General features: G+C 48.4%; 1 protein-coding gene across 7 annotated transcripts in view; it reads right to left on the reverse strand.

Annotated features, from left to right (window-relative positions):
- Positions 1-17,531, reverse strand: part of SZT2 (SZT2 subunit of KICSTOR complex) — a 92,320-nt gene that overhangs the window by 31,272 nt on the left and 43,517 nt on the right. For 6 of the 7 annotated variants that reach the window (XR_005215398.1, XM_037827475.1, XM_037827477.1 and 3 more), the window contains 25 exons: positions 13,519-13,625; positions 9,511-9,721; positions 9,114-9,284; positions 8,455-8,689; positions 8,110-8,239; positions 7,113-7,255; positions 6,702-6,854; positions 6,441-6,555; positions 6,002-6,219; positions 5,686-5,901; positions 5,258-5,336; positions 4,923-5,017; positions 4,466-4,634; positions 4,159-4,273; positions 3,930-4,043; positions 3,555-3,725; positions 3,288-3,382; positions 2,920-3,043; positions 2,666-2,827; positions 2,369-2,573; positions 1,985-2,100; positions 1,606-1,852; positions 528-669; positions 274-366; positions 41-119 (listed from right to left, as the gene is read on the reverse strand). Coding sequence is in view for 6 of the 7 variants with exons in the window: in XM_037827475.1 (XP_037683403.1) it covers positions 41-119; positions 274-366; positions 528-669; positions 1,606-1,852; positions 1,985-2,100; positions 2,369-2,573; positions 2,666-2,827; positions 2,920-3,043; positions 3,288-3,382; positions 3,555-3,725; positions 3,930-4,043; positions 4,159-4,273; positions 4,466-4,634; positions 4,923-5,017; positions 5,258-5,336; positions 5,686-5,901; positions 6,002-6,219; positions 6,441-6,555; positions 6,702-6,854; positions 7,113-7,255; positions 8,110-8,239; positions 8,455-8,689; positions 9,114-9,284; positions 9,511-9,721; positions 13,519-13,625 (3,705 nt within the window). In the remaining variant the exon portion in view is untranslated. The remainder of the gene's footprint in view (positions 1-40; positions 120-273; positions 367-527; positions 670-1,605; positions 1,853-1,984; positions 2,101-2,368; positions 2,574-2,665; positions 2,828-2,919; positions 3,044-3,287; positions 3,383-3,554; positions 3,726-3,929; positions 4,044-4,158; positions 4,274-4,465; positions 4,635-4,922; positions 5,018-5,257; positions 5,337-5,685; positions 5,902-6,001; positions 6,220-6,440; positions 6,556-6,701; positions 6,855-7,112; positions 7,256-8,109; positions 8,240-8,454; positions 8,690-9,113; positions 9,285-9,510; positions 9,722-13,518; positions 13,626-17,531) is intronic. The other variant, XM_037827476.1, reaches the window with a different exon arrangement.

Here is a 17,531-nt window from a genome sequence, read left to right on the forward strand (position 1 = left end):
TGAAGCACATTTCCCCTCCTCTACCCAGTTGCCCACACACCTTCTTCTCCCATCAGTTCAGCCTCTGAAAACTCCAGGTCACTGACTTTTCTGTCGACTGTATCCCGGGGGCCCTCATCCTGGGCAAAAGAAAGAGACAGCTTGATCCAAGGCAGGAAAAAGGCCACATCCAGGCCTCAGGGAACCAAGGTTCAAGAGGCTCTGGATAGGCTGTTTGGCCTCTGGGGCTACAGGTTGGGGTCTGGGGAAAAGGGAAGGAAGAAAGTCACTCACTTCTCGTCTGCTGGAGGGAGGGCAATAGAAGAAGTAGTGGGGGTTGGAGGGCACTGTGCGGAAGTGGAGATGACTGATCTCCAGGAACTTCTCCTGTTTGGAGGTTAGAAAGAGGTTGTCAGGTCAGCTACCCTCAGAGCAGAACACTATCCCCTACCCCAGAACAGGACTCCTATACGTCCCACACCCAAGAGAGAACACTGTACCCCTGAGGAAGACCCCACCACTCCTCTACCTTCACCCAAGCTTCCCACCTGGATGAGGCTATGAAGGGCATCATGAGCCTCTCCTCTGAGCTGGCAGGCATCCGTCAGAGAGATCTCTGCACCAGGGTCTGGATGGCCAGGGACACGGGTGCTCTGAAACTCAGGCTCACTTAGATCCTCGGTCTCTATACTGAGTGGTTGAAGTTGGGGTGGGGGGGTGGTGGGGTTTGAACTGTAAGAACCACCAAGTCCTAGAGAAGCCTACTTCCCGCACCTGCCTGTCTGCCTCTAGGAAGGATGCTTAGCACAATGGCATTGGAGGTGGAAAAGACAAATAGAACCAACCCACCCTTCCAGCTCTACCCTCCACAGTTCTTAACGGCTGGACATTTCTGTGAAACAGAGGAATGAATCAGGATGACTCCCAGTTTTCTGACTTGGATTACTGGGTAGACAGTGATACTGTTCATTGTGAATGGGGAACACAGATGGAAAAGCTAATTTTGTTGGAAGAAAATGCCTTCATTTGGGGGACATGTAAGGTGGGGGGGATCTAGAGCTCCAGAGAGGAAACTGGGCTAGAGTTCTAATCTGGGAGTCATCAGCATACCCATCCCTTTGGTTCTTATGCTTCACAAATACCAATACACTGCAGATGCTAGACAAATACCTGTCTGCCTGCTTGCCTTTCTCCCTCCCTTTATCTCTCCTTCAACAGAGACCTGTTGAACCCAAAGGTGAGCAAGGGACTCAGCAGTGAGCAAAGTACCCACAGTTCTTGCTCTTAAGAAACTCACAGCTGTGGGGGATTGTTACTATTTTAAGAATGTCTTCAGAACAAGCCTCTCCTTTCATTGTGTACAACTTGGAACTCCCTACCCCTAGCCCAACTTAATAGTCCACACCAAGGCAGGAGATGGGGAGAACCTGGGAAGGAAACTGTTGCCCACGCCAAATGGGAGAAAGAAGCCTGAATGGGAGGCAGGAAGTTAGTGATAGAGAGGCACCCACTGCTTCTCTGGTGTTCAGGTACTAACTTGTACAGCCAATCCCCTGAATTGGAAGGTCCTTATTTATAGGGACTGTCTATGTGCCCCCTAATACGTCATTCAAGTACAATCCTAACCTGGACTCAGAAGCTAGCACAGGTCGTTCCCGAGGCTCAGGGCCATCCTCAATGCTACTAGTGAAGAGTCCAGGGCTGAGAGGACCAGGGCTTGGGGGTGCAGGAGGCAAACCCCGAATGTGGCCACATAGGGCGAGTAAAAAGGGGGTGATGTCTACTTCTTGTAGTAGCTCCTCACAGGCATCTACTGCTGTCAGTAAGTCCTGGGAGGTCACGCTCTGTGCTTGCTGTAAGTTCCGAAACAGCCCTGAGGGAAGAAGAGGCCACCAGAGTCAAGCTCTGGAATAGCCTCTCCAGTCCCCATCCCTGTAATCCTTCTATCTCCTCCCTTCTAAGTCTTGCTCCTCCTGAAGCTCCCTCTCATGCCCCCTGTGCTTACCACGGACATAGCAGCGCTGTGCATGCTCCTGCAGCAAGGCGCAATGGTTGGCTGCCTCCTTGTACCTGGGCTCCATCCAGGGTGAAGATGGGGAGGGGTGGTCAAGCAACTGCGTCCTAGAACAGGAGGAAAAATAGAGCCTGGCCAACTCCCTTAATTGATATCAGACTTATCACTTTCCCCACTCAAATGGAGTATTCATGGTCCAGTAAGTTCAACTGATTTGCCTAAGGAAGCCCAGCAAGGAGTTGGCAGGACATGGCTAAGAAGCTGAGTTCCTGCCATGGACTGTCAACCTGTCTACCCATACCCATTAGAGTGTACCTGATCCTTGCTGGGAGCAAAAGTTGGGGTAGGGCATAGGTCAACATTGAGGGCACTTACCGGAAGATGAGGTCCCGAGGTGCCTGAGGGGGCTGCATGCCAACCATTTGCTCCCTCAGTGCTTCCAGGGAACAGCTATAGATGTAGACAGGACACCTGGTCCGGGGCCCATCGACACCCTCTGCTTGGGGAACCTGATGCCCAGTGTAGGCCTGTAAATCCCGACGGAGGGGTGGGCTTAGCTCTCCTTGATTCTGGGCATTGTCTGTGGGTAAGAGGTGTCACATGGTCTCCAAACCCTCTGTTCCTTATTCCTGCTCCTGCTTAACTGATTTTTTAAAAAGTCAACAGCCTTACCAGCTGGGGTTACACTGAGAATAGGGACCTGGGACTTTGTAGCCTTGACCCCAGTTCCTCCCAAATCTTTGAGGCTGGGGGCCCCACTCCAATCCTCAAACTTGGGCTTTGTCTCCTCTCGAGAGGGACCCTCTAGGCTATAGACAGCCAGATATTGGAAATCTGAAGAGGAAGAGAGACATCAATCAGAGCCAGTGAGGGAGATCAGGGGTTTGTGTCTGAGGGGGTTAGTGAGGATGGTGAATGGTTGGTACCTGAGAAAGTAGCTGGGAGAAAAGTCAGAAACACATGCTGGGGGGTAACAAGCCTTGCATAGCAGCGCCACTGAGGGAGCTGGGCAGAGATGAGAGGCTTGAGAGTTTCAGGAGGACCTCCACTCTGTAACAGAGAAATAAATTTAGAGCAATCTATAAAGGAACATCCAAACCCCATTCATTCCCTTCCTCTCATCTGGTGTCCAACCTTAGGTAGAACTTGAATAATTCAGGACAAAGGGAAATGAAAGCATCCTGTCATTGACAAGGGGCACTTAGTATCAAGGGTGATGAAAAGTTGGGGTATGAGTATCGAGTGATGGAAGGAGGTCATTATGAAAAGGGGCTCAAGAAGAATTGGTGCTGACCAGGGTAGTGACAGCTGAGTCTCCCATGGCCTGGGTGCTGATGACTGCTTGACCCTTCAGGATCCCAGGAACCCCCACTGGTAGCCCCTCTGGACCTACAATGCAGGTAGAGAAGGGTGTCAGAAATCAAAGCCAACAGACAGGCAGGGTTCTGAGTCGAAGACAGGGTGAGAAGGAGGCTGAAACCCAAAAGACAGAAAGCACCCAAGTGGGGTGGGAGGAAAAGGAGCTGAGAGTCTGGTATCAGAAGAGAGATGGGGTGCTCACCTGAACCATGGCAGGTCCGCCGCAGCACGTCACTCAGAAAGGCAGCCTGGTCGGCGATGGTCAGTGGGATCTCCCGGTCACTCAGCTCCTGCCCCAGGCAGCTGTGCAGCAGGCACAGCACCATGTCGTTGGTGGGACAGGGCCCCTCGGCGAGAGGGACGCCCTCTGGCTCTGCCCGACACACACTCTGCTCAGCACCAAGAGTCTCCTGCTGCCCACTGCCCTGGGCTTTGCCCTGACCAAAATAGTCCCTCCTTCAGCTTCATGGCTTCCTCCTGTCCCCATCACTCACTTGCTTATCTGCTCTCTATTCTCTAATATTTCCAGGCTTGCTGGACCTTTGGATGTGGGTAAGTGAGCACAAAGTTCACCCACCTCTGGAAAGCAGAAGGAAGGACATCTGGAGCTGCTGACACTGTGGCAACAGTCCTATTAGGTCAAAATGGAAAGGGATCTCATAGACACAGGTGTCTCCTCCCTGGTTCAATCCTAGGGGGCAGGGAAGAAAGGTAAGACACCTAGTGAGACCTGGATTACCTATCTGCGGCTGCTTTCTTCCACCCTACTTCCCTGCTCCAATCAGGGGGACACCTTCTCTACTGACCATCAGAGACCCTTGGCTCTGGGGGCAAAAGACTCCATTCCTTGCTCTGGCACAGCTGTATCAGGTATTCAAAGCTCAGCATGGAGCCTATACAGGCAGCATCCCGTGGGTGGAGCTAGAAGAGAAATATCAGAGGTCAGGGGTCACCCCATCCTAGTCCAGAGTACCCCAGCCCCCAGCTTTCAAAGAAGCCTGACAGTTACAGTCAGAATACAGATTTGGAGAAACCAGGAAGCCCACAGGAACTCCAAAGGAAATGGCACCCAAACCTGGTAAAGGGTAAAGGTAGTGTTTCAAGGTCACTCACAGCTTGAGGGATCTCAGAGTATGTCAAGTCTTGGAGGTGCTTCCAGCTTTCAGGGCCAGGTCCCACTCGTCCACACTGTGGTTCCACCCAGACCTCTGTGACTAGATTGAGCTCTGCATCTCCCTCCAGGGCCTCTACCTCCACATCATTGTCATCATCTGTTGAGAAGCTAAGGAAAGAAAGGCTCTGAGCCTGGGAGAGGGGAGTGTCCAATCCACGACCTCATGGCAGAGAGTGAGCATCATAAAGGATAGGAAGGGGACAGGCACAGAGGACAGCCCCAAGTGTTACACAGCCTTTCCAGACCACTGTCTGCCAGATGAAGTGTTTAACATCAGAACTGCCCCTGACTCTGGGATCAAGATTAACTCAGGGTATGGGAGACAGAACTTTAGGGGACAGTGGGGAGAATGGGAGAATATGGAGAGGCAGATCTCAGAGAGGGGTCAGGCCTCACCTGTCTTTGGTAGAAGTAGAGTGCGGGGGGAAGAGGATGTACTGGACAACACATGTATGCTTTTCTGCAGCTGCAGGCTGCCCAGATGGCTCATTCTGTGGGAAATATGGGAGATCTTGGGCAAACCTTAGCCAATGCAGAGATTGGGCCTGGCCTAGCTACAGCCCTCAGAACTTTAGTTCCTTGCCACTTTGTCCTGGGACTGGTCTCAGGCTGGTTCTTGGCCATAGGGTCCCTGTGAGGCAGAGTTTCCAAGAGTCTCAACCCAGCTCAGAGGTGAGTGTCCCTGATTGTAGCAGACCTTGGTGGGAGGTGTCATGAGGGATGACGCATACCTGAACTGGAAGCTCCAGGACCATGTTGATGATGCCTTCCCCACTGCAGGCAAAGTGGAATCCTTCAGACAGACGGACTCTGAAGCCCCATAAAGGAAGGGGCAAGGACAGGGTGGAGAAGGGAAAGATCACTCAGAGTGCAGCCTTTTCCTTACCCACTGCTCACATACCCAACTCACAGCAGTCATCAAGGTAGCCTAGTCCTCGGGTGATCCACCAGAGGCCATAAGACATAGACTGTGGGAGAACAGGAAGGGGAGGGCAGTAGCACAGGCTGCTCGTTGCTGTATAGTCTGCATAACAGCAGGAGCAATGTGACTGGGACTCAGAGAGAAATGCCTTGTTAGGCTTCCTGCCAGTGTCCAAATCCAGAGTCTGTACTCACTCTCTCCCTGCCCCAAGTTCCCTGGCAGGCTCAGGTGACATACTCAGTGAGGATGGAGAGGAGCTGGGCGATGGCGCTGAGGGGCAGTGCAGGTGCCAGCCCTGATGGAACACTCCAGACCCAGCGCTGATGGTAGAGGTAGCGAGACAGTGATGCTAGGCTAGAAGAGGCTGAGCGGCCTGAGACCAAAGGCAGTGGCCCTGGTGGCTCCAGTGTCAGCAAGAAGGGTGCCCGGTAGTCCAGGGGTAGCTTCTCATACCTAGGTAATGGAGGCAATACACCTACTGATCTCTATTCATACACAGCTAAGCCACAATCCTCCCACATGTTCCTGGGCCCTAGCCACAAACTCTACCAACCTGATGAGTAGCTTGTCCAGTGGTTTATGCAGGACTACAAGGCAAGGCCGGTCAGACAAGGCCTGTTGTGGTCCCAGCATGGGGGGTGACTTGGAGGGAGAGCTGCCCCCACCAATGCCCCCTAGCCCTTTCCGTTTCACCTTGGGTGTTGGTTCCTTGCTCTGCACCCGGTGGGGGAAACGCAGCTGCAGGATCTCTTCCTGTAAACCTGAAACAATCTGAGGAAAACGTGGTCAGATCCTCCTACTCCTATCTCCTGCTTAGTATGGGATTAAGGGCCCATAAACAGGTGACTTCTCTGTTAGGGCCCTCTACTCCAAGCTTTACTTAGGCTGGGAGCTCCTCTCCTACTAGACCTGACCCTCTGGGGTTTGGAGAGAGGAAGCTAGTGCATAATATAGGGCTCCTTGGTCTGGGAGTCAGTCAGGGCCCAGCTCACCTTATGCCGGGCCTGTGCTGGTGTGCCAATGGGAAAACCCAAGCGGAGAACCATGCATGGGGCCTTGGAAATGATGCGGACCATGTAGAAGGAGGAAGGGGGCTGGTCTGGGGCACTGGGGAGAAATGGGAGTTAGTGAGTACCCTGGGGTTGGGAGTAAATAGATTTAGGAGGAAGTAGGGGTGAGGTCTGGAATTAGAGGAAGAGACATGGGATGAGGTGGTGGCCACGGGATGAGTGAGGAGACATCATTTTGCCCACCTGGAGAGTAGCTTGACGTAAGAATAACCCTCCACTAGCACAAAGCTGCTCCAGTCCCGAAGCAGAGAGGTCAGGGAGGAATGTGCGATTCTGCACTGGATAGTGCTGTAGCGTCCATTGCTGCCCGGGGTGTGCAAGTGCTTGGGGATTGGTCTAGGAAGGGGGATGCAGACTGAGATCAGATCTCCCCAGCCCCAATCATGAGGGAAAAGAACAGACTGCTACCTCTCTCTTCCAGGCCCTGCCTGAGAATATGGGGCTGATGAGCAGGAAGACTAGGAAAGGACCATAGTTTTTCTTTGGCCAAGGTTGGTAAGGGCTTAACTGCTGGTATGTTTTTTCCTGCCTCCCCTTACCCTGCCTCCTCACCCCCATTTTTCCATCTACCTATGGCCCTAGGAAGATACCCACGTATCATGCTCCAGGATTAGCACTAGGCGATGCATGTGCAGCCAACGCTGCCAAGAATTAGCATCCATGGACAGCACTGGCTTCCAGTAGGCAGCAAACTGGGCATGAGACGAGTCGGAACCACTGTGCTGCAGGGAGAGCACCTGGAGACAGGGAGGATAGCCCTATAAGAGCATTCATAGAGAACCAGAGTACAACCTCCAATTAGCAAATATCACCATCAGCAGACTCAGTTCAGTGGATCAGAGACAATGGTGGTTAGGGCTAAATGAAACTTTGGTACCGTCTGGGACAGAGGCAAAACACTATCTCCAGCAGCTAGGCTACATTAGAATGACTGAGTCCAAGGACAGACTATAGCCTTTTTTTTTTTTTTATTTTTTTTTTATTTTTTTTTATTTTTTTTTTTTTTTTAGACTATAGCCTTTTAAAGCAGAATCCAGTCCAAGGATGGAACTTGCCTGGCTTCCATCACTGACTTTGGAGGAAAGTCTGCTGAGTGATGGAGGGACCTTGTGATGAGGGCCACGGCATATGAGCATAAGCCACTGGCCCATCAGTGCTAGGCTGACAGCCACGGACTGCGTGTGAGGAAAGCAGAGGACAAAGAGAAGCTAATGGTCTTTAGGAAGCGCACAGTCCACAGTGGTTGGTAAGTGGTTGTATATAGGTGAAGGTGGGAGGCCAGAGAATGCCGGGTGGAGTTGGGGCAAGGGAGCTTGCAGCCTGATGAGATACACCACCCAGACATTTGGCAAGTCTCTACGTCTGATACCTGTGGTCTGCTGAGGACAGCCTTTCTCTCTAGATCCTTTTCCTTCCCTGAGGGCTTGGGAGGAGGGAGGAGAGATGCTCTCAAGACTAAAACTTAGGGTTCTGGTTTGGGTGCCTCAGAAATGAGAGGGACGGAAACAGAAGAGAACTCTGGGTTCCAGATGCTGTGTCAATCCAAGTCTGGGTAGGTATGAAATGGGGACAATGAGCATGAGTCACTCACCGGGGTGGTGGAGCCAGGAGGGATATAGAAGAGTGGTACTCCGCTCTTGGTGCTGTCAGGAAGTGTGAAATGTTCTGGGACTGAGGAAAAGGACTGAAGGTGGGCTAGCATCTGGTCCGTCTGGTTAATGCTGTAGAACAAGGGCAAATCCTGAGCCACACTGGACTCTGGCAGGTACAGAGGAGGGGAGCCTCAGCCTGCTTGGACCTCAGGAAGAAATGGGACCCTGGACCAGTATGCTGCTCTGGGTGACTCTCCCCAGCTCTCAACTTCATAGATCTTTCCCTCCAAACAACAAAGAGGACAGCAAAGAGGTGTCACTCACTGAGTGGTGACCTCACTTACCTCTGCAGTGTGTTCCAGAACCGCCGGATAACGTGGGTGCGATATAGTGAACGAATGGGTTGCCTCAGAGCACAGGACACATCATGCAGAATGTCATAGCCGCCTTCCATTGTCACTTCCACCCGGGTTCCTCGAGGGCCCTCAGGCTCCAGGGGCCAGGGCGCCACAGCCACATACTCAATGCGCATGTTGTGTTTCCAAAGCAGTACCAGCTTCACCTCCAGTTGAGACCCTCCTTCAGGGGAGAATGCATAGGACTCCAGGCCTGGGACTGAGTACTATCTGTAACCCCCACCCACTTCATGGAACTCTAGAGTGGCCAAGGGTCCAAGCACTGTTCCACAGATTTCAGGCCCAGAGCCTGCCAACTGACACAAACAGAAGTTTGAAAGAAGAATCTGAAAACAAAGCCAAGTTCAGGATACCAAACCACCCTAAGCAAATTCACAATGAGAAAGAGATGCAACTGGGAGGTGAAATGCTAAGAAAAAGCAAGCCCCAAGGCAACTCAAAACCCACTTGTCTCAAATGGCAAGCAGGACCTTTTACTGTGATAATCTGACATGAGGTACATGTGTGCCTCTGCTTTGTTCAGCAGCTCCTCACCCACACACAAATTCTTAGACTTCTGGGATATAGCAGGGCCTAGTGACCCTCACCTTTGGCCAGTGTGACCTCTCGGACACTATAGCCCTCTCGAAGTCGTACTGACACAGTGCTGACCAAGTCGGCTGATACCTCCTTCTCAGTGTGCTTCTTACGGCGCAGGGCCAAGGCAGGGTTGCTGCTTGCAGAGACCAGGTGCTCATTAAATAGACGGTGCTGAGAGCCTAGAAAACCAGTGAAGATGGGGAAGGGGAAGTGATTTTCTGTCAGCTGACAGATATATATTGGGGTGGGCTATACTGAAATCCTGGGGCAGAACAAGTGCCGGAGTAGTAGGCCCCAGTTATACTTACAGTTCCCTAGAGACCTAAACCCTCCACCCATTCCTGCATAAATCTTGGGCCCATTCTATACTCCTCCCATCCCACATCAACCCAGACTGCCTCTCACCACAGTAGTATTCAGGGTTCAGGGCTTCCCCGCTGCGCAGGAAGGAGTAGAGAAGGAATGCCCGGTGGTAGACAGTCAGACCCAGGTTGCCTGGCTCGGGCTCAGGACACGTGGACAGGTAGGCCCCAAACGTTGCCATTGCAATGAACTTCATCAATTCCACATTGGGCACATGGCCAAAACTGCAGTCATAAGAGTAAACTCCTCCCACCTGGAGAAAGTGAGCAATTGGAGACCCAGCTCCAAAAGGGACACAGAAAAGTAGAACAGGAGAAAAGACTGAGCTATGTGGCTGCTCCGATCCTCTGAACCACAGGGTGGGAAGTTCTCCAGTGTTCTCCTAGCTAAAGACCTCTGTTCTGCAACATACCTCTCTTAAGCCTGTCTGTTTGAAGCCCATGCCATTTGACCACACCATCCTCTGCTCTTCTTCCTCAACATTAAATACCAACCTTCCCCCCATTCATTAAAGGTTTTGGCAACTGGTTCACTGGCTTCTTGTCAGCACCCTGAGAGACATTACGGTGTCTCTAATGAAGCACTTCTCAAACTTCAGTGTGCATATTAAACACCCGGGGTGGCAGGGGGTAGGGGGTGTTAAAATGTAGTAGGTCTGGGGTGGAATCTGAAAATCTGTGTTTCCAACAAGCTCCCTGGTGATGCCAATGCAGCTGGTCTGGGGACCAAACTTTGAGTACCAAGGCTCTAGATCAGGGATCGACAAACTACATACAGCTGCAGGCCAAATCTGGCCCATCAACTATTTTGGGAAATGAAGTTCCATTGGAACACAGGCACAGTCATTCATTTTTGTATTGTTTAGGATGGCATCTGTGTTACAACAGCAGAGTTGAGTAGCTGTGACACAAACCATACTGCCCACAAAGCTTAAAATGTGTACTATCTAGCCCTTCACAGAAAGTTTGTGGACCCCTGCTCTCAAAGATTCATTTAATTTCCTGGCCTCTCAGTTCCTCAACTCTAGTCTTCAGTAATTATCTCTATTCCAACTCACCTGCCCATCAGCCACACTCTGGCCCCTGGCTTCACCTGGAACCACTTCATCTCTGCAATCTCAAATGCCATCCCACTCATTACACACAGCCTAATCCTTTAGTGTCTTTCCACCCTCCTCCTACTGTTGCTCTTTGACCTCACTGAGACTGCCAGCCCTTGAACTCTCTGCTCTATCCAAATCTATCCTCAACCTTCTGCTAAAACATCTTTTTCAATCCAGCCTAAACCCTATGTTCAAACAACTCAATAAGCATCATTCTCAACTCCCTGGTCCTCTTAACTTTTCTCTGCTTCCACCTCAAAACCCCTACTAGGATCACAACCTCTACACATAGCCTTTGGAGCCCAGATGGAGAAAACTGCACAGTTGTGTAGGTTGGTGCTACATCAAAACTTATGGCACCAACGCAGCTAGTCTTTCAGGTCTGTCCTCAACACTGCACCTTTCCCCCAACTTGGTCTTCCTTTCCTTACATTACACATCTTTACCTTCCACTTCAGAGAGAAATCAGAGGCCCTTGGCAGAATGTACCTACATTTTCACTTCTATACTTTTAGTCTCAAAGTAAGAAATCCTACTTTCCTGTTCTAAGAGAGTCCCTCAATTTGTTTTCTTGAGCCAATGCCCTCCTGTCAATTTAGGAACTTCATTTCATCAGGCATCCCTTTCTTTCCCTTATTTTCAAACTCTAATTTACCATGGCTTCTTAGAAACATGCTTAAGTCTTAAAAGCTTAAAAAACAAAACAAAACACTCCTTCTTCGACCCTGTACTCCCTTCTGACTACCATTTCCTCTCTCCCTCTCCAGTCGATTTTATAGCCAAATTTATTGTGTCAACAATTGTCTCTGATTCCTTCTCTTCTATCTACTCTTCAATCCATTGCAATCATTTCCCTTACCACCTCTTCACTGGAATGGCTGTGAAAAAGATCCCTGTGATCTCCTACTCATCAAATCCAAAGGGTCCTTTTCAGTCCTTCTTTTACTTAACTTTCTACTGCATCTCACACTGTTTACTCCTTTCTTCCTGAAACTCTGACTTCTCTGACACTAGAATCTCCTGGTTCTTGTCTGATTATTCCTGTTTATTCTTTGCTAGGCACTCTTCCTATGAAAGACCCATAAACACTGGTGTTCCCCAAGGTTCTTCTGGAACTTTCATCTCTTTTCAATTATCATCTGTAGGCTGATGAATCCTAAATCTCTCTCTCTCAACTAGGGCTCTCTTCTGAGTATCAGATCTGTACATACAACTGCTAATGGCTACAAACAGCATCCACCATTCATTAAGTAATTATGTACTATGATAAATGCTTTAAATGCATCACCTCACCTAAAAGGTACTATCATAATCTCCATATACAAATGAATCTGATCTAGAGGTAAGTGATTCAACCAGTGTCACACAGTTAGCTAAGTGAAGTCAGGATTCAGACCAGGTATATCTAACTCCAAAGGCAATGTTCTTAACTGTTGACACATTATGCTGGTTTGGATGTATTATGTCCCCCAAAACGCCATGTTCTTTGGTGCAATCTTTTGGGGGCAATTAGTGTTGATTAGGTTGGAATCTTTGGATTAGGCTGTTTCCATGGAGATGTGACTAGCAACACCTTTGATTAGGGTGTGACCTGTTGATGGGATTATTTCCGTGGAGGTGTGGCCTCACCCATTCAGCGTGGGTCTTGATTAGTTTACTGAGCCCTATAAGAGCTCAGACAGGAGGAGCTCGCTGCTGCAGCCAACAGAGATATTTTGAAGGCGGGCATTGAAAGTAGACTTTTGCTATCCCAGAGTTTGCCTGGAAGAAACCAAGAGAATACTCCCAGATGCCTGGAGAGAAATGTTCTGGGAGAAAGTCACTTTGAAACACAACCTGGGGGCAAAGGAAGAAGATGCCAGCCACGTTAAGTAATTATGTACTATGCTAAATGCCAGCCACATGCCTTCTCAGCTAACAGAGGTTTTCTGGATGCCATTGGCCTTCCTTCGGTGAAGGTCTACTTGTGTTGAAGCTTTAGTTTTGATATTTTCATGGCCTTCAGACTGTAAATTTGTAACCAAATAAACCCCCTTTATAAAAGCCAATCCATTTCTGGTATTTTGCATAACGGCAGCATTAGCAAATGGAGCACACATAGAACTTCAAACTACGCATACACAACCTTGAATTCATCATCTCTCCCATACTCCACCCCAACTCCTCTTCCTGTTTGCTCTGCCTGCTACCTAGTCATCATTAAGGTCAGAAACTCGGAGACATCCTTATCTCCTCTTTCTCCCCCAGCCCCCATATCTCACTAATCTAAGTCATGTTAATTCTACCTTTTCATTTTCTCAATCTCATTTCCTTCTCTCTTATCCTTAATTCCCCTAATTTGAGTACTGATCCTTTCTGGATCATTCCTGCCCTCCACCCAGCAGCATAAGTGAACTTTATAAAACATAAATCAAACCAGTGACTTTCCTTCTGTATGTCTGCATCACACACACACAGGACTATGCTTATACTCCTTAATATAGCAGCTTTTCATGCTCTGGCCTATGCCTATCCCCCACTCCCCAGCTTCGTTTCCTGTAGCTCTTTGCTTCCTACCCTACGGTCCACCCATCCAAATTAGCTATAGTTCTCTGTATATACCTCTGCCCCCAGTTGCTTAAGGTATTTGAATTGAGCTGGTTTTCTGATCCTTGCAACCAAAATAATAATGATTAATCTAATGGAGGTGGTGGGACTGGATCTGTCAGATTTGAAATTTGGCATTCTTTTTACTGTAACATGCTGCCTCCCAAATCCTAAGGAAAAAGTATTAAGTTGCTGAGTCTTCTCCCCCAACTGCTACCTAACCTGTTCCGTTATGACAACTTCCCTCCATGTAACTATGTCATCAGCTTTAGTGGGAGGTCATCACCTGCAAGAAAGTAATTGCCATATCCAACTCTGTGGGACACCACACTTCCCTCTCCTTCTTCTTAGAAAGTCCTCACCTGCACAAAGGAACAAGCCACAGTGCCACTGCGAAGCTGGTTCAGCAGCGTCTCACAGACAGCAACATCAGGGACGCTGGTCACCCCATCTGTGATCACAATGATACCTGGAGCAGGAAACATCAGATTCAGTCCCAGAACACCAAGCATATGAAAGTCAAGGGAGGATTGGGATTGTGAGAAGATGGCAGAGTAGGAACCCTAGGAATCAGCTCCTCCACTAAAACAACTATTGAACTGGCAGGGGCAGGAACAGAGATCAACTATTTTGAAAATTTGAAGCCTAGTGGAATACTCTGTAGTATCCACGGAGGAGCGGGAAGAGGAGGCTGGTAAATATTACTGAGTTCTACCTCCCTACAGTGGCCATGATTCTCCAACCCCCAGCTTTGCAGCTGGTAGCTGTGGGGACTGCAGCTCAGGCTTGGTGCAGCTTTCTGGGTGCCAGGGTAGGACATAAAAACCTAGTCCTCCAAACTCTGGGGATATATGGTCTGATCGCTGGCTAACTACTTCAGATTGCTGGGAACTGGCTCTGAGGGTGACCATTGTTCCAACCCGCCTCAGTCAAAGTCAGAAGAGGAATCTTAGACAGTAACCTTCTTCAAAATGAGGAAACCAGTTAAAGGGCTGGATTAACTGGGCAAGTGCTGAATCAAGAAAAGCAGCTTCAAGAATGGAATGGTGTACTGTGGTGTACGCATACAGTGGAACACTGAGCAACTACAAGGAGTGGAGCTGTGAGACACACAACGAGGTGAATGGATCCTGTACACAGTATTTGAGTGAAGTACACCAGAAATAAAGGCAAACACTTTAATGCCTCACCAATATGGACTAACTACAATGTGTAAACTCAGAATTGAATCAGAGAACATAGCCTAACATGGACATAATTATTGTAATAGTCCCTAGATTGTAAGCTCTTACAGCAGTTAACTCTATCCCTGAATTGTAATGCCCGTCTCTAAACTTTGAGATGCTGATCCCTTAGTGTATAACCTGATTGGTCTCTGGAACAATGCATAGCTCTGAGACACCTGAAACTCAGAGCTAGAGCTCGGCAGATATGAACGTCAGTATTACTGCATACAGCCACTGTTAAAAAAAAAAAAAAGCTGAAAAAGAGCCCAGACTTCAATTAGTGATATGAATGAAGCAGGTCTGGTTAAGACCAGGGCAAGCCAGGCCAAAGGGTAAAGGTTGAAACTGACTGTGTTTTAAAACTTCAACTTCCATATGAGACCACGGGAAGAGATATCTATTTGGTACAGGATCTAAATTTTCTAAATGGTACAACTCTACAGTCAATTTGTTCAAACACCACAATTGCATGGAACTTTGAATAGGCAGTGAGATACGGTAGGTTAGTATAGGCTGGAGTGAAATAGTGACACATCCCAGAGGAATTTGGGCGGATAATAAAAAATATATTTACAGCCTCCCCCTCCCCAGCCCCGAGGATCTGGGGGAAGGTGTGGATGTGTTGGACTTCCTCACCTGGACTGGTGTTGATGTTGTCACAAACATTGGGACTAGTGATTTGATGTGCTGAGCCCTCGATCATGGGACATGCCCTTATGAAGCTCGTTACTGCAAAGGAGAGGCTAAACTTGCATATAATTGTGCCTAAGAGTCTCCCCGAGTACCTCTTTGTTGCTCAGATGTGGCCCTCTCTCTCACTAACGGAGCCATCTTGACAGGTGAACTTGCTGCCCTCCCCTCTACATGGGACCCGATTCCCAGGGTTGTAACTCTCCCTGGCAATGCGGAATATGACTCCTGGGGATGAAGGCAGACCCGGCATCGTGGGACTGAGAATATCTTCTTGACCAAAAGGGGGATGCAAAATGAGACGAAATAGTTTCAGTGGCTGACAGATTTCAAATGGAGTCGAAAGGTCACTCTGGTGGACATTCTTATGCACTATATAGATAACACCTCTTAGGTTTTAGTGTATTGGAATAGCTAGAAGTAAATACCTGAAACTACCAAACTCCAACACAGCAGTCTGGACTCCTGAAGACAATTATATAATAATGTAGATTACAAGGGGTGACAGTGTGATTGTGAAGACCTTGTGGATCACACCCCCTTTATCTAGTGTATGGATGAGTAGAAAAATGGGGATAAAAACTAAAGGACAAATGGGGTGGGATGGGGGGGATGATTTGGGTGTTCTTTTTTCACTTTCATTTTTTTATTCTTGTTCTGGTTCTTTCTGATGTAAGGAAAATGTTCAGAGATAGATTGTGGTGATGAATCCATAACTATGTTATCATACTGTGGACAGTGGATTGTATACCATGGATGATTGTATGGTGTGTGAATGTATTTCAATAAAACTGAATTTAATTAAAAAAAAAAAAAAAAAAAAGAAAGAAAAGCAGCTTCAAAAGCCGAAGCAGCAGCTCCTGGTGCCCTTGCTGGCCCCTTTCCCATGTCCTCCACAATGTGGGGTAGAGCCAGCCTGTGCTCCCATTGTGGGTCCTCAGCCCTGTTCCAGAGGGAGCAGAATGGTCCCTATGTGTATACTGGGGTGCATGTATGTTGGTGCCAACCTATCAGCTGGAAGTCTGACAGACTGAGCCAGGGAACTTGTCTCAAGCTCACCCTTCCCGAGTTTGTCCGGAGGACAGAGAAGGAACTTGCAGATAGCTGGGACAGTGTGAGAAACAATTAAGTCAAAGTGGCCTGGGGGAAAATAACTACCTGCATTAAGTCACAAAAGGCAGCACCGAGGAGGGGGTGACAGTCTTTTAAAGGGAGTAGAGTAGTTCATGTAATCTTCTGTAAACTGTAAATTGGGAAATCCCTAAAGCTATGAGCAAGAAGCAGCCCAGGAAAAGAAGCAGTCTCCTTTGCTGCATGCCGGCTCAGATAAGACCAGGAGGACCCTGTACTCCTCATTCAGTGGAAAGTCATCACCTGCAATAAAGTAATTGCCAAATCCAAGATGGGGCTGATCTTCTTGATAGGCGAGCTAAGCTCTGAAGACCACCAGCCATGCACAGCCAATCTGCAGACTGTGACAGGTGTTCTTGGCTCTGATTTGTGTGTTTTGATTAGCCCCTGGCATTCAAGAAAATCTACTGTTAAGTCTTTAACTGGATACAAACTTAAGGGACAGCTCAGGAACTAAATCCCAGAGTTAACACTTTAAAATATTAAAATGTACAGTGTACAGCAAAAGATTACAATTTGTACAAGAGTACAATGAAAACAATGAATGAATGAGCTTTGAGATTTGCAACAGGGAACAAACAGAAATACTGGAGTTGAAGAACAAAATAACCAAAGTGAAAACTTCCCTAGACAGTTTCAATAGCAGATTAGAGGTGGAAGAAGAAAGCATTAGTGATCTCAAAGACAATACAACTGAAATGACGCAGGCTGAGGAACAGAAAGAAAAAGAACAAAAAAGAGCGAACAGACCCTGTTCCGGTTTGCTATAGCTGCTGTAATGCCAAAATACCAGAAATGGATTGGCTTTTATAAAGGGGATTTATTAAGTTACAAATTTATAGTTCTAAGGCCATAAAAGTATCCAAACTAAGGCATCAACAAGATGATACCTTCACTGAGGGATGGCTGATGGTGTCCAGAAGACCTCTGTTAGCTGGGAAGGCACATGGCTGGCAACTGTCAATCCTGGTTTGTATTCTAGCTCCTCTCTCAGCTTCTGTGAATTCTTGGTTCCTTCTCCCAGGACATTTCTCTCTAAGTGCCTAGGGGTCCTGTCCTAGCACATCCCAGGGCAAACTCTGGGCTTCATTTCTTAGCTAAGCGTCCTTCTGTCTACATCTCCAAGTATCTCTAAGCTTCAGTGTCAGCAAGCATCTGGGCCTGTGTGGCTCTTTCAAAGGACTCCAGTGAACTAATCATGACCCACACTGAATGGGTGGGAACACACCTCCATGGAAATAATTCAATCAGAGCTATCACCTACAGTTGGGTGAGTCACATCTCCATGGAAACAACCTAATCCAAATATCCCACAAGATAGGATGGCT

Source organism: Choloepus didactylus, chromosome 2 (assembly GCF_015220235.1).
Source record: "Choloepus didactylus isolate mChoDid1 chromosome 2, mChoDid1.pri, whole genome shotgun sequence".
NCBI classification, from domain to species: Eukaryota; Metazoa; Chordata; class Mammalia; order Pilosa; family Megalonychidae; genus Choloepus; species Choloepus didactylus.